This window comes from Chaetura pelagica, unplaced genomic scaffold (genome assembly GCF_000747805.2).
Source record: "Chaetura pelagica isolate M959 unplaced genomic scaffold, ChaPel_1.0 scaffold53, whole genome shotgun sequence".
Taxonomy (NCBI): Eukaryota; Metazoa; Chordata; class Aves; order Apodiformes; family Apodidae; genus Chaetura; species Chaetura pelagica.
Genome location: NW_009952880.1, coordinates 1,034,015 through 1,049,050, shown reverse-complemented (window position 1 = coordinate 1,049,050; position 15,036 = coordinate 1,034,015). Strand labels below are relative to the sequence as shown.

Below are 15,036 nucleotides of genomic sequence, written 5' to 3'. Positions count from 1 at the left end.
TAAATTAATGTGCATCCATTGACATTTACAAAGCTTATTTGCATCAACTGGAAATTTGGTGATTGTGCTGAAAAGCCCTGTAGTAAAGAGGTAAAATTCTAGTGGTACATTTTTCCATAGATTTATGTCCAGGGCAAATATGACACATTTGCATATTTTCACTTGAGTTTTTGTATGGAAAAAAATCAGTTGTTCATAAATGAGTTAAAATGTATTATAATTTGCACAGGTGTTTCGCAACGTTATCAACATTTTCCGTATCTATGATGCAGTACTGACTGCATCATACATTAATTTTGTGTGTATTGAATATGCTGAAAACTATTAATTTTGAGAATGGAGACATGTGAAGAACTCCTTTTCCAACAAAAAGAGTAATTATACATACAAGTTCAAGTTACTTTACTTTTCTTGACAGAGAACAGATTTCTTTATTAAAATGATCCTAGCCCATTTTAAAAAACACATTATGATATTGACTCCAGCATTAAGAAGTATATGAGCAGAGTTTTAGATGAGTAGAGGAAAGGAAAATACGTAATACATTTTCATTAGACAGAGCTGAATCTTCTGTGCTAATCAGCTGATCGTGCATGGTTGATTCTGAGTGGTTTTCAGTAAAATAAAGTGTTTTTTTTCCAAGTGGGTAATATTAATAAAGTATGATTATTCAGCTAATATCCACATATAATGTTTCAGATACAGGAATAGAACCACAATTTATATATCAATAGGAAGCGGAAGTGTATAGCTGTATTTCATTTATTCTCAGTGATTACTGTTAAATCAGTAGACTTGTACTGTTTACCCCTTTTACATGTATTCTCTTTGTTGTTCAGATATAGCAACACCTCAGCAAAGTGTTGAAACAGTCATTTTGGCCATTGATCAAAGTATATGATGGATATTTTATATATTATTTAGTCTGTGGAATAGGCAGCTGTCTGTCTCTAGGCAAGTTGAACTGATAGAGTCGCAGGCCACTTTATGTGTGAAAATCACTGAGCCAATAAAGGTGATAAAACATAGATGAGGTGAAAATTGCATTGAACTAAATCAGTTGCATAATTGAAGTGGTAGACATGACCACATTAAATTGCCTTAACTCTAGTGAACGCTTGAATATTTCCTTACAGATAGTAGACATCAATCATTTCTGTTCATCATCTGTTCATCCTTGTATGAATAATTATGTACACACTTTAGGTGACACTGACCTTTGGTTTATCCATGTAGTCCCCGACAGATTATATCAATTACATGCCACACAAAATGTAGCTACAGTATTTATTTTTAAAATAAGTTGCATACTCTTATTTTCTAAATCTTTATATTTTTATCCAATGAAATTCCTTTAGAACTTAGTACTATTGTATAGAAGTGACAACATTAGTTTCTAACAGTTTTGGTAAACCATCACATCGATTTTTTCCTTCAACTTCTTCTATACCAGCAGAATATATGTATCGAGATTAAGGTGTAACATTCTTTGTCCCTATTCAAGCATCTAATGATTTGGATAAGATACACTGAAGCTGAACATTCAGAAAAGAAATTTGATGATACTGAATGTCTCTGTACTATTTTATGTATAACACTTTTATTTATCCATAGCCATGGATATGATGACTGCAGTCTTGCAAGCATTTAGCAATTTGTTTCCTAAAGTGATAGATGCATAATCTGTAATGGGATAGCTCACACAAGGAAAGAAGACAGCTCAGGAGCTGAGACTGGTATATTAATTATTCAAACAGCAATAAAGTAGCACTGTTAATATATATATATATAAATTTTTTTTACCATGTCTTTATCTTTTATGCTAATACAATACATAACTGTTAAAACTTCCTTCTTAACCCTTAAAAATAATGTTTTGGTTTTTTTTAAAGAAAGCTGAAATCTCATTTTCTTTTGTTCTATTTTAGTCAATTAAAAGCAGGTTTCTGAGATACAAGATTTTCTTTGCATAAAGTGATTTTTTTTTTTAAATGTAACATAAATTTACAAAGGTTTTTCAGCCATGATGTGCTGAAAATTGTGTAAGCTTTTACAATAACTTTTCCCACTTTTGAGGTTTCATACTTATGTTCTTGCCTTGTGCATTTCCTTTCAGTGCCTTGTGGTGGAATTTTAACAAAGCGCAAAGGGACCATTTTGTCTCCTGGTTATCCTGAGCCTTATGACAACAATCTGAATTGTGTATGGAAGATCACAGTACCAGAGGGAGCTGGGATTCAAGTACGTATACTTAGTTTTGCTTGTGGTCATCATATTTAAAATTGTTTATCCTGATACAAGAGCACGAGAAGAGCATTCCTTCATAAATTTTTCTGTCTCACTAATGATTCTCATAACGGACTTTATTGCACATCTTTTTCTTCACACAGTTGTTAAAAGTTATAACATTTACAAAAAAACCTTAAAAGATATACTATAAAATTTTACTTTGAAAAAATCACCAATTACTTCCAATGTGTTATTTCAGTAGGTGGGTGACTCCTTGAAAGCTAGGAAAAATAGAGAAGCTTTCCTGTGATTTTTTTTTTTCCTCTCTCAAAACAAATTCTCTAACAGAAAGAAATTAGGTGGGTTGCTTCCACAGACAAGTTATGTTTCCACACGGGACAGGACTTGGGCCTTTAAAACATTGTCAGAATTCTCATTGCCTAAAATTTAGATTCAGAAGTTCATAGAACACATAGCAGAAAAGTATCCATTAACCCAAGTCATATATATCTCTTTAGAGTTCACTAAAGAAACTGACAGAAATATAGTTATTAAAAACACAATTGAGTTTAATAAATTAGAATTTATAAGCATAACCTGATCAAATTCCTAGCAAAGCCCATATCAGGAACCATGGTAGAAAGTTTTGTATGTCTACCCTTGGTTCAAAATATAACTACTGTAGAAAATGAATAAATAAAGAGCTCAGTTTCTGTAGATAAGGATTTAATAATGAAAATCAGGAAATCCATTGTTGCTTAAAGCTTCTTGCTAAATAACATCACAGAGCTTTTAAGATGTGCTACTGTGTCAAGAAAAGCTCTAAAAATAGTGTGTTTATGCTTTGCTACTTCGAGAAAAAAGTCAGAAAAAAAAAAAGATTCTTTTTTAATAACTAAAAAGACTTCATAAAAAAAGAAAATACTTTACAAAAGAGCATAGAAATAATCGTAAATACAATCTAAGTCCATACATGCTAACATTTCTGAGTTAAATTTTCAAAGCCATGAGTATCCATTAATAATAGTATTTAGCAACCTAAATCAGGTTTGAGATTGATCTTAAGGAATACTACTTAATTTACACAGTTGACAAGTTAGGATCCTTTGTTCTATGTATTTCTTCTACAATCAGTAATGTAAGTTAAACACTAGAAGGAAACTTCAGAGGATTTAAATTATTAATTATTTGTCATCCTGACCTAGGCATTCACTGTTGATTTTTGGAAGTGTTTATCTCTTATCTCAGACTGCATTAGGTGATTAAACTTCTGGCTTTGATTTCAAATTAGGTGCCTAATCTGGATTATATTCTTCATAATAAAACAATATATTTGCTGATAGCTTTTATTCCAATTTGCCAAGTTTTGGGTTTTTTGGCTGAGCTAGAGAATACCATCCTACCTTTCTATTATCAGTTACTGAATAAGTTTATTTATTTTATACTCATATAAATGTAATGACCACAGAAGCAGTTTCATGGGCATGTCTGTATAATTGTAAGTAGATCTGTAGAATGTTTAATATTGTCCTTGAATGAGAACAGTCATGAAGTGTGACATTCATGCTTGATCCTTTGAATCCTGTCTGATTTTCAAGACTCGATCTGAGGAAAATAAAGTCTTTGCTGTAACAAACTGAATTCAGGTGTTATAGGATCAGTCAGACAGAATATATATTAGAAATCATCATACTACTTTTATAGTATTATTTTTCACAACTCATCTTTATACATACAAATGACATAAAAAAATGAAAACAGAATTATTACTGACAAAATCTTGTTGACTTGAGTCAACATTTGAAAATTGGGTGTCTGATTTTGATCAACCTGAAGCTGCACACAAATGCATATGTTTAAGAGACTGTGATAGCTGTTGCTTTTGTGTTCATGTAAAGGCATAAAATATCTGGACATTTTTCCTGACCAATGTTTATTCCCTCCAAGTAACAAAGACACTTTCTCAGCTTTAAAATAAATGAAAAGAACATATCACCAATGCATATTCCTCTGTGAAATGTGCAGATGGAATTTTAAACTACTTAGGTTTAACAGTTATCAATGTGTACGATTATGTTGTTGAAACAGCGTGAGCAGCTCTAAATGCTGAGTGGTCTCATACCAAATCAAAAAGTGGAAGTTTAAAAGTATATTTAGGTAAATATGAATAGTGTGCACTAAAAGCCTGCCTTCAGGCACCTAAGTTAAATACCTTATATCAGCAAATTACTGTACTATGATTCCTTATAAAGTTGGGGCAGAAAGGCACCTTGAGTCGATAATTCAAACTATCTAATACAGGCTCTGGCTCTGAATCACTGCCTGAGGTTATGTCTGTTTATTGACTACATGGTAAATTTAGAGCAACTAGCATCAGTCACACGAAAGAAGATGTTTTAAATTAGGTGTTTTTATGACAAATATAAAATCTGTAGTCACCAGCAGTATAGCCCTGAAAATACATAAAAAAAAAATAAAAAAATTAGTTATCATGAAGGTTTCCTAGATGTCTGCACTTCAATTCTGTATGTCTTCAGAAATTTTCCTGGTACAGACAACACCTGTAAGTTTAACTTAAACCTCTTGTGAACCAAAAAAAAGAGAACAGATCCACTTTTCATCTATAAAAATAACTTAATTGCCTAGTGTTACTGGAACCAGTGCTTATTAATTCTGTTGAAGGTTTGAGAAAATAAAAGGGAGGAAAAGTGAGGCAGAAAAACAGTAAAAGGAGTATAATTCTCTAACAGTTTCTGAGGTACAGCTTTTTGAGAGTGGTTGTGAACAGTGCATCTGTGACTCTTAAAATGCTTTTCATTAAAAAGTTATTTCACTAAAATAAAAGAAACCGGACCCTCCCTCTTCTCTCCATAACAGGACCAGGAAACTGGCATTTCTTAACTTTGTCAGGATGTTTTTCACTGTATGAGAAGAGATATATCCTCCCTTCTGCATGCTGTCATTTTGTTGTTTTGCATCTTTTTATGGGTGAAAATATGTTGTCACCTCTGGAAGGAATTAAGTGAATGTTCTGCCTTTTGCTTGTAACGTGCTAGTGACTGCACCTCCTTGGGCAAAGAGTCAATGAGGAAGGTAACCAATCACAGTAGTTTGCTCTTACCTTGAGAGAGAATTGAATATGGCAAGGTAGATGAAACAGTATGCATCACTGTGGGACTCTTTTTGGTCCTGGATAAGCTAGAAAGAATCCCCCCAAAAATGCAGTAATTAACAATACTGGTTTTTGTCTTCCTTTCAATGTCTTGCCAACAAGGAAATAATATTTTATACCTAGATGATTTCCACAGTTGTGTGACTCTCATCAGAGGTACTATGTGGTTGTTACTAAAGGTCGCAGGATGTAGAAGTCTGAATTGACAATTAAATACAAATAATGTTGCTACGCAGTTTCATTCACTTAATTATGATTTTCTTTTATCTTTGACAACGAGAGTAAGGCACAACTTTTTATGGTTGAAAGCAACAGATGATACAACTTGCAGTTGTCTTAGTTCTAGAATAAACAGGGGAAGAAGTTTATTTAATTACCTCATATTTTTTCTTCATAGGTGCAAGTGGTGAGTTTTGCCACAGAACACAACTGGGATTCCTTAGACTTTTATGATGGTGCTGACAACAATGCTCCAAGGCTTGGAAGTTATTCAGGTGATTGGGAAGATTTTACAATAAGTGTTTCATACATTCAACTCTTTATTGTAAAGACACAACTCTTTCTAATTCTTTGTGTGTGTGTGTGCTTTTTTCACCTATAACCAACAATAATTAATCTGTTTTAATCAATAATTGCTTAGTGGATTTTCAGAAAGAGGAATATTTGAAAATGTTAGAAATTAAATTACATTCAGAGACTCCAAAACTAGGTATCTATTAATCTCATTTTTTACCCACTCTTATAGCAGAGTCCAGAATTACAGACCTCTAAAAAAGGTGCCACTTGAAATTGTGCATAACTAAATAATGCATTCTTTATTTTAGGTAAACAAAGAAGCTATGTTATCTAACTTTTGTTTGTTTGTTTGTTTTGCTTTCCTTTATCCTACTTCATTAATATGTACAGGATGAGCTCTCAGACAGTAAGATTGTTGTCTTTTCTTGTGCTGAAACACAAATAAATCACATTTGTAAGAATAGCCCCACAAAATAGCAGTTGAGAGCTGCTTGTAATATTTGGATCTTACATTTAAAATTATTCCAGTTAAGGATCCTAGTAAATATTTCTCCTTTTGTGGATAAATGTCTTTAAAATTTGGGTGTAGACTTCACTGGATAAAAAACTGGCTGGATGGGTGGGCCCAAAGAGTTGTGGTGAATGGAGTTAAAAACGGTTGGTGTCTGGTCACAAGTGGCGTTTCCAAGGCCTCAATATGCAGACCAGTTATCTTTAATGTATTTATCAGTGATCTGGATGAGGGTATTAAATAAGTAAATTTGTAGATGACACCAAGTTGGGTGGGAGTGTTGATCTGCCTGAGATTAGGAAGGCACTACAGAGGAATCTGGATAAGCTGGATTGAAGGGGATGAGGCCAATTGTATGAGATTCAACACAGCCAAGTGCTGGTTCTGTAACAACCCCAGGCAATGCTACAGGTTTGGGGAGAAGCGGCTGGAAAGCTGCTCAGCAAAGACCTGGGTGTGTTGATTACCAGATGGCTGAATTAGAGCAAGGAGTGTGCCCAGGTGGCAAAGAAGGCCGACAGTATCCTGGCTTATCTCAGAGGCAGTGTGGCCAGCAGGACTATGGAAGTGATCATGCCCCTGTACTCGGCACTGGTGAGGCTACACCTTGAATCCTCTGTTCAGTTCTGGGCCCTCACTACAAGAAAGAAATTGAAATGCTGGAGCCTTTCTAGAGAAAGTCAACAATGTTGATGAAGTGTCTAGGGCATAAGTCTTAATGAGGAGTATCTGATGGAAATGGTGTTTATTTTGAAGAAAAGGAAGCTGAGAGGAAACCTTATTGCGTTCTGCAACTATCTAAAAGGAGGTTGTAGCGAGGTGGGTGTTGGTCGCTTCTCCCGTATCACAAGGAAATGGCCTCAAGGTGAGCCAGGAGAGGTTTAGACTGGATATTAGGAAAAATTCTTTACCAAAAGGGTTATCAAGCATTGGAATAGGCTGCACAGGGAAGTGGTAAAATTACCATCCCTAGAAGTACTTAAAAGATGGGTAGACATGGTGCTTAGGGACATGGTTTGAGTGGTGGACTTCAGCATTTTGTTAATGGTTGGACTTGATGATTTTAAAAGACTTTTCTAACCTAAATGATTCTATGGTAATACAATTTTTTATTAGACTCTGCTGCCCTAAGTATCTACAGTTCATGTCTCTGATATTTTTGGTGCACTGAAAATGTAATAAAACTTTATTAGGGTCAGATATTTGATAACATCCATAATGATAAAATATCATTAAACTGGTTATGTGGACTTACTCTCCCCATCTCACATCAGCTCTTCCCCTTTCCTCTCTTTCTCTTTTTCTCTTTTTGTACACACACATATTTATGTATGTATTTAGCTCAGTTTCTGTGTGTTTCAATAATGTTTTGATTTCTCTTTTCAGGAATAACCATACCTCCACTTCTCAACAGCACATCAAATAATCTGTATCTAAATTTTCAGTCTGATATCAGTGTTTCAGCTGCTGGATTTCATCTTGAGTATACAGGTAATGCAGAAACTAAGAGTACTTGCTGGTTCCAGACACTGGGGTGGGGCGGGGGGAAGGAATATTCTGTTCTATTGCACATAATGAGCTACACACCATTATTCCAACTAATTGGTAAAATCCTCATTTTATTCCAAGAGAGTAAGGTCAGGCATAAAGCCTGTACTGTAAGGACGAGGAAGTTTAGTTTGTCTTGCTTTCACCTTTATTTTGGTTTTGCTCCCTTTAAAGCTTTTTTGAACTTAGAGCATCCAGGAGTAAATGCAGATATAATGTATTTATATAATTGTTGCAGGCAAAACCAGCATACTGCTTTAGGCTGTCTCAATTTAGTTCTTTGCCAATGAATGATTAATTACTGATCTGTTATGGATCAAAAATAATGACAAAGAAACCATTATGAAAAATTCCCCAGATTCCTCCCTTTAAAGCTTTTTTGAACTTAGAGCATCCAGGAGTAAATGCAGATATAATGTATTTATATAATTGTTGCAGGCAAAACCAGCATACTGCTTTAGGCTGTCTCAATTTAGTTCTTTGCCAATGAATGATTAATTACTGATCTGTTATGGATCAAAAATAATGACAAAGAAACCATTATGAAAAATTCCCCAGATTCCTCTTGACAGGCCCCCCCCCCCCACATTTTTGTTCTTCAGTGAAGAACACGCTACACTCTGTAGTGGATACTTGGGCTTCAGCCTCTGCTCAGCCAGATGCTTCAGCTGCAGCCTCTGCTTGGTCATGCTCTTCTCTCTGTCCTACTTTTCTTGGTACTTAACACTTTTTTTTTCTTTCTTAAATATTTTTTCACATAGGCACATCTGAATGGTCCAGAGGCACCACAAGCTCTCAGGTAGCTGCACGTGTGTCCTGTGTTGGGTCCACTGGAACTGGCTAGGGCTGGTTAGAACCAACTATATCCAGCACAGCCCATAGTCACAGATGCTACTCTTGCAGTCCCACAACCCACCACCTCTCATCCAAAGCTGCAAATTGTGCCCAATACAATAATATGTGTACTATATAATATGTATTATATGGTATGTGTTATATATATGTGTAAGACATGAAAATTAATCACTCCCAGTGAAAATGAGAGAACAAATAAAGTGAGAATACCAACTGTGCTTCTTAACTAATTGACAAGTGCTCACAGGTTGGTGAGTACACAGCAAATGTTTTCATTATTGATGAGTACCTCATCAGTGGAAAGGATTATAATTATAAACATTCTGTCTGAATGAGATTGCATTAGATGACTGATAGGAATTCTGGCAATCACTAATAATTTGTTGCAGGTTTGTTTTTTTTTCTTCTCAGCTCTGCAGTTCCCTCTTCTCATATTGGTTCTGGTGTCTGATCTTCATAATTGTGTCATGGTTACTTCTTGTCAGTTTTACAGTATGCAAATCCCATAGTCTGGTTGTTGGAGAACATAGCTTTACAAAAGTGCTGCCTGATCGCTTGTCTATAATTAAACATTAATTATAGGTTAGAATTATGCTGCCATTTCCTTCAAATGCAGATACTCTCTCAGCCATTTACTTCAGCGGGAAAAAAATACAGGAATTTATGAAAACAAAGTAAAATGGTACTGAATCCCGTGAAAGTAAAATTCATGTGTATATTTCTACATTTCCAAATAACTGACATTTGTAGTGCACTGCCAGTACACAAGTTTTACCTCTAAGTAAAGAAAGATTTCATAATGTATCATTTGAGCCACCAAGCTGGTGAAGGGCCTAGAGAACAAGTCATATGAAGAGTGACTGAGGGAACTAGGGAAGGTTAGTTTGGAGAAGAGGATGCTTAAAGGAAGACGTCATTGCTGTCTACAGCTACCTGAAAGGAGGTTGTAGGGAGGTGGGTGTTGGCTTCTTCCAAGTGAAAAATGACAGGACCAGAGTAAATGGCCTGAAATTGTGGCAGTGGAGGTTTAGATTGGATATTAGGAAGAATTTCTTTACTGAAAGAGTGGTTAGGGACTGGAACAGCCTGCCCAGGGAGGTCCTTGAGTCATCATCCTTTGATGTATTCAGGAAATGTGTAGATGAGGAACTTCAGGGCATGCTCTAGTGCTTTAGTCGCTGAGATTGTAGGTTGTGTGTTGTGGGATTTTTGGGTTGTGGTTTTGTGGGGTTTGTTTGGTTTTTGGTTTGTTTTGGGGTATTTTTGGTTGATCTCACTATTCTGTGGTTTAAAGTATTTGTCTGTGCCAAGAAGAATGGCTATATGTGTGTGCATGGATTTATATGAGACTGCATGTGTGAATCTGTACATATATATGTAATATGTTTTCTGAGTGAGTATGTAAACCCAAAGTATATGCTGAAAATTTGTGATTCAAGAAAGAATGTTCATATCCCTCTGTAGATACTGAACTAACCAGTAGCTCAGTGAATTACACTATTTTACAAAATTAATAATTAACTTTTCCTGTGCAAGTGGTAGAGATAAGTGATTAAAACATTATGCAGTCTTTGTGATGTGGTGAGGAAGTCACAAAACAATGTCTAAACCTATAATCTTATTAGAAACAAATGCAAACCCAAGCATGGTTTCAGAGCATGCAATATGGATTCCTGTCATGCAAAACAAAGTATGTACTTCAACATCTCAGCTAATGCTTCAGCCACTAGTGGGCGATCAGCCTATAGAACCGGGCTAAATAAAACCAATACTAAAAAAATTTTGTTTAGCATTTTATCTGGAATTTGAGTCCTAAGCACCAGCTTCAGTTCATAGATCCATGACTATTACTCATCGCTACTTTTTAAGAAAGGCATAGTCTCTATTACCTGTGAAACAAAGGAAACTTTTACGTGTTTGTTTTTGTTGCTTTTTCTTCATCTGTAGCTTTTTTTTCTGGATGTTCATCTCTTGCAGCTTCCTGCAATAGAGAGACAGGACTTTTTGTCAGAATCCCGCTCACAATACTGCTGTCTTTCTACTGACATTTCTCCAGGCATGCACTGATCTGAGCAGAGCTCACGCTCCTCTGTTGTGCGGGTCATCTCTGACTCTCGGATAAGACTTGCTGCTCTAAAATATGTTATTATGTTTTTAGAGATGGTTAATAGAAAGAAATGGCCACATTTTAGTTTGAGTGTTTCATACATCCTTTGCATTTTACTGGAGCCTATACTGACAGAGGTTGTAATGAGGAGTCAGCTACATTAAAGTCTTTAACTTTGAAGTATTGGTGCACAGTTCTTTTTGAAAATCACATCAGAGTTCAATATTTATGTTAAACAATTTTCAAGAGAGTTAGTCATAAACATTTTTTGTTCAATATGTAGTGCATTCATGCATTCTAGGAGACAAAAATCTGAGAGGAAGTGCACTTCTCTTACCAAAATGATTACTTTTTTAGCTCAGCAGCAGTTTTCTGTAAGAAGATTTCATTCTGTATCATTTCCAATATCCCTTTTCATCCTTTATTAATAGGTTTTTCATGCTGTCCAGTCAGGCATGTCTTTTGAACTTCTTTATTGAATCCCTAAATTCTTGCTACATTCATGGAATGGAATTTATGTATTATGATGGATACTTTAATATGCAAATATATCACATCAACTGAAGTATGTACACAAAGAGCATCTCAAAATGGTTTGTTAAACACATATATGTTGTTCTATGTTTTACGTCACTATACATCGTAATTTAGTCCTTATTTTTTCCTAACTGAAGTTTGCTAATTAGGTAACTGATTATGGTGTATAAATAGTAGCAGTATTATTTGAGATTAGGTGAGTCTGTAAGATTGCTTCATATATAATTTCTACAATACTCAGTATCTACTTAAAATGAGTAAAATTTTTACACACACATTTTTTTTCTAAAATTTAAGTCCTAAAAGTCTATGTATTTAAACTGTATAATCTGCAATTCTAATATCATAGATAAGAGAACATTTCCATTACTTTATAACAACAACTTTACAAAATAAAAAAGGTTATTACTTTAAGACTTGTGTTGTTCCAGAGTGTATTATACAAAATTTCATTTGTAGTTTTTTATATTTAGTCAGAAGCTGTAGGAGAAGGGCAAGATAGCATAAAATAGCTTATTTACTTTATATACAGTTCTTCTTATCTAAAAATTAGAAGACACTGGAAGTATGTTTTATGTGTTAAAATCTCTTTTCTTTCTAATGCCATTGCTTGTGGAAGTTTAAAAATCTAACACATTATACTGAAACAGTAGTATAATGCGGTTCAAGGAACTAGTCATGCACCACAAATGAGTCAATAATTAGCAAAGTGCAGTTTATGAATGCATTTATTATTTCATGGAAATAACTATCATGACACTCTAAAGACAAAAGATGTCTGAACTAGTGCTCAGTTGGGAAGGCAACAAACCCTGCTATGCTTCAGTTTGTTGAAAGGCATTGTACATGTTCATACAGTATTTTTTTCCAGGCATTGTTTTATTAATTGAAGCAAGAGCACAATAGGATGAATATCTGTGATCTGGTTTGAGCTGTTAAGATACCTGATCTGAGAAAAGCATTTAAATGAAATCATTTCACTTTGGATGGACTGAGTATTCACATAATGAGGTTTTGCATTTCAGCTGAAAGTTCAGTAATTGGAAACTGAAAAGTACACTTTCCTTACCCGTTCAAACCAGACTGTGATCTGTGTAAGCCAAGTACTGCTGTTCTTTTGCATTTGTATTTTATATGTGAGCTGGATCACCGTCTGGGTCTCTGAAATGTAAAAATTGAATCAAAGCCCATCAGCCATTTTCAAAATACATTCTTTGATGTTCTTTTTGTATGTAGTTTGAGAAGAGAAAATAGGAGTTTGAAAGAGAAAAATAATACATTATATAGAAACAGGTTGCAAAATACATCATTTTGTACACAGCAAATATGGGAACACTGTGGAAACGCTAAGTGTATGATCAGCATATGCAAAAGTATTACTGTCCCAGAGTAAGGAATTTTGCATCCTTTGCTGTGAACATGCAGAAGAAAGCCTTGAAACAACTACTATATTTTTCAAAGTATCAACATCCCTTGCCACATAAAATTATGCAAGTGAGTATTGGGAAGATTTTGTTGCTAAATTATGCACATTATTTAATATAAATAAATAAATAAATAAATAAATAAATAAATGAAATCACAAAGTTAACAGTGATGAAAAGTAAAGAGTACAACTGCCCATCTGTGTATCTGTATCAGTTGTTTCTCATTCCCATTAACAGGTATCTGCAGTAAAAATATTACTGTTCTCAGCAGAGAAAAAAAGAACTGCAAAGGCGTTAAGGATTTTTTGCAATTTCGAATTGAATCATGTTTTATAGCTGGAAGTTTGTATTTTTATATTCCTGAGCTGTACTCGTATAAACAGATTGTAGATTCCAGTGATTTTAGTTCAAACCTTTTTTTCTTTTAATATGGTTTTATGTAAAATTTTATATGCCCAATGCATTTTTAGAACAGGAATTACAAACTAGATTACCAGTTTAATCTATAATTATTAAATGCCAAATGCAAATTTATTTTTAATTGCTTTTTTACAATACAATGTTATTTTAAAATGATTGTAGTGAAAACTAATACTGATGCACAAAATATTGTGTATGCTTTATAAATTGCTTCAAATTCCTTATGCATCACATACAGTAAAAAAATATATCTTTGTACAACTCTTGAATTAGTAGACTTAATGACATTCTTACATGAAGTCATGAGTTACATTAATAACATTTTAAACACACAGAGGTTAAGAGTATATTAAAGTTGTGCTGTTGTTGAATTCCACAACATTGCCCTATTACACAGTGTACTGATTGCTTCACAGCCCTGGCTTCACAACTAGTTAGGATGTAATTCTTGCAGTAGGCAAAGAGGGTAACTGAGCTGCTTATAATTAATAATACCCATATTCATGTAGTCATGTATCTTCCTGGGTAGATGCAATGAAGAATGCATTTATTCCTTTTTTTGATTACCATGAAAAAATGCATTGTCTCTTGGCAAACTAGCTTCCATTGCAATAGAAGAGATATTTAGATACTTCATTAAAAATTGTGGATTAGGTCACAAGTCAGACCTGTGAGGGATTGAATGCATGTAAGCAGTTATACTTTGCTCTGGAAGAAATGTTCTCTTGGGACAGATGCTGGAATAGGAATATGAGGGGTGCTCCCAGTTTCAATTTGGTAGGCTGTAATTAGGAGTGAGACTGTAGATGGAAATGAATGAGTTTGAGCCAGGAGATAGTGGAAATTTAGAGGAGACTATTTATTGAGACTACAACTTACTGGAAAGTGTTTGTTGCCATTCTGATTATTTCTTAACTTTTCCTTTACTCAGGAAAGATTTTTTTTCTCCTTATAGAACAGTTATTCCAAAATAATATACCACTTGCTTGTCCACAGACTAACTGCTGGTACCCAAAAACTTCCTAAAACATATATACTAATACATATACTTTACATATAAACTCTACAGTGTGCCTATATACAATGTACCTGGAAGTTCTATATTAATCTAAAAAATTATTCTATGTTCCTTAGAATGTCTACACGTCTCAATTTTTCACAGCTATAGGTTTGGATTCTTGTCCTGAACCCCAGACACCAAGCAATGGCATCAAAATTGGAGACAGATACATGGTTGGAGATGTGGTATCTTTCCAGTGTGATCAGGGTTATTCTCTTCAGGTGAGCCAAGTTTTCAGTTTTAAGTGGTGCTTCTCTGTTCTTTAGTATGGTTTTGTTTATGTATGTCACTATGAAATGGACACTGAACTCTTCAGGATTTGTGAACATGTGATAACCTTGCATGACTGGTAGGCTTTTCTGCCAATTTTTTAATTAGCAACTATTAAAATACTCCATCAGAAGTGTATAGCTCTGTGATTCACCTGCATTAGTGATTATAGGTTGCTATCTATTATTGATGACTGAGCTATGCAGTGCTGGTAAATCATTTGATGAGTATTTATCAGTAGTTCTTTATGTAGAGGAGGAAAAAGAAATTAAGGGAAGAGGAGGAATAAGAAGAAAGGGAAAGGAAATAATTGTTTTTTTCAGTAAATTCAGTAATTTCTTGGTGTCTTTTATAAAAAAAATAAATAAATAATGAGTATTTTTT

General features: G+C 34.4%; 1 protein-coding gene across 2 annotated transcripts in view; it reads left to right on the top strand.

Annotated features, from left to right (window-relative positions):
• CSMD3 (CUB and Sushi multiple domains 3) overlaps positions 1-15,036 on the top strand; it is a 545,585-nt gene that overhangs the window by 423,311 nt on the left and 107,238 nt on the right. For both annotated transcript variants that reach the window (XM_009995351.1, XM_009995350.1), the window contains 4 exons: positions 2,117-2,241; positions 5,799-5,895; positions 7,815-7,919; positions 14,485-14,603. In XM_009995351.1, coding sequence (XP_009993653.1) covers positions 2,117-2,241; positions 5,799-5,895; positions 7,815-7,919; positions 14,485-14,603 — 446 coding nt within the window. The remainder of the gene's footprint in view (positions 1-2,116; positions 2,242-5,798; positions 5,896-7,814; positions 7,920-14,484; positions 14,604-15,036) is intronic.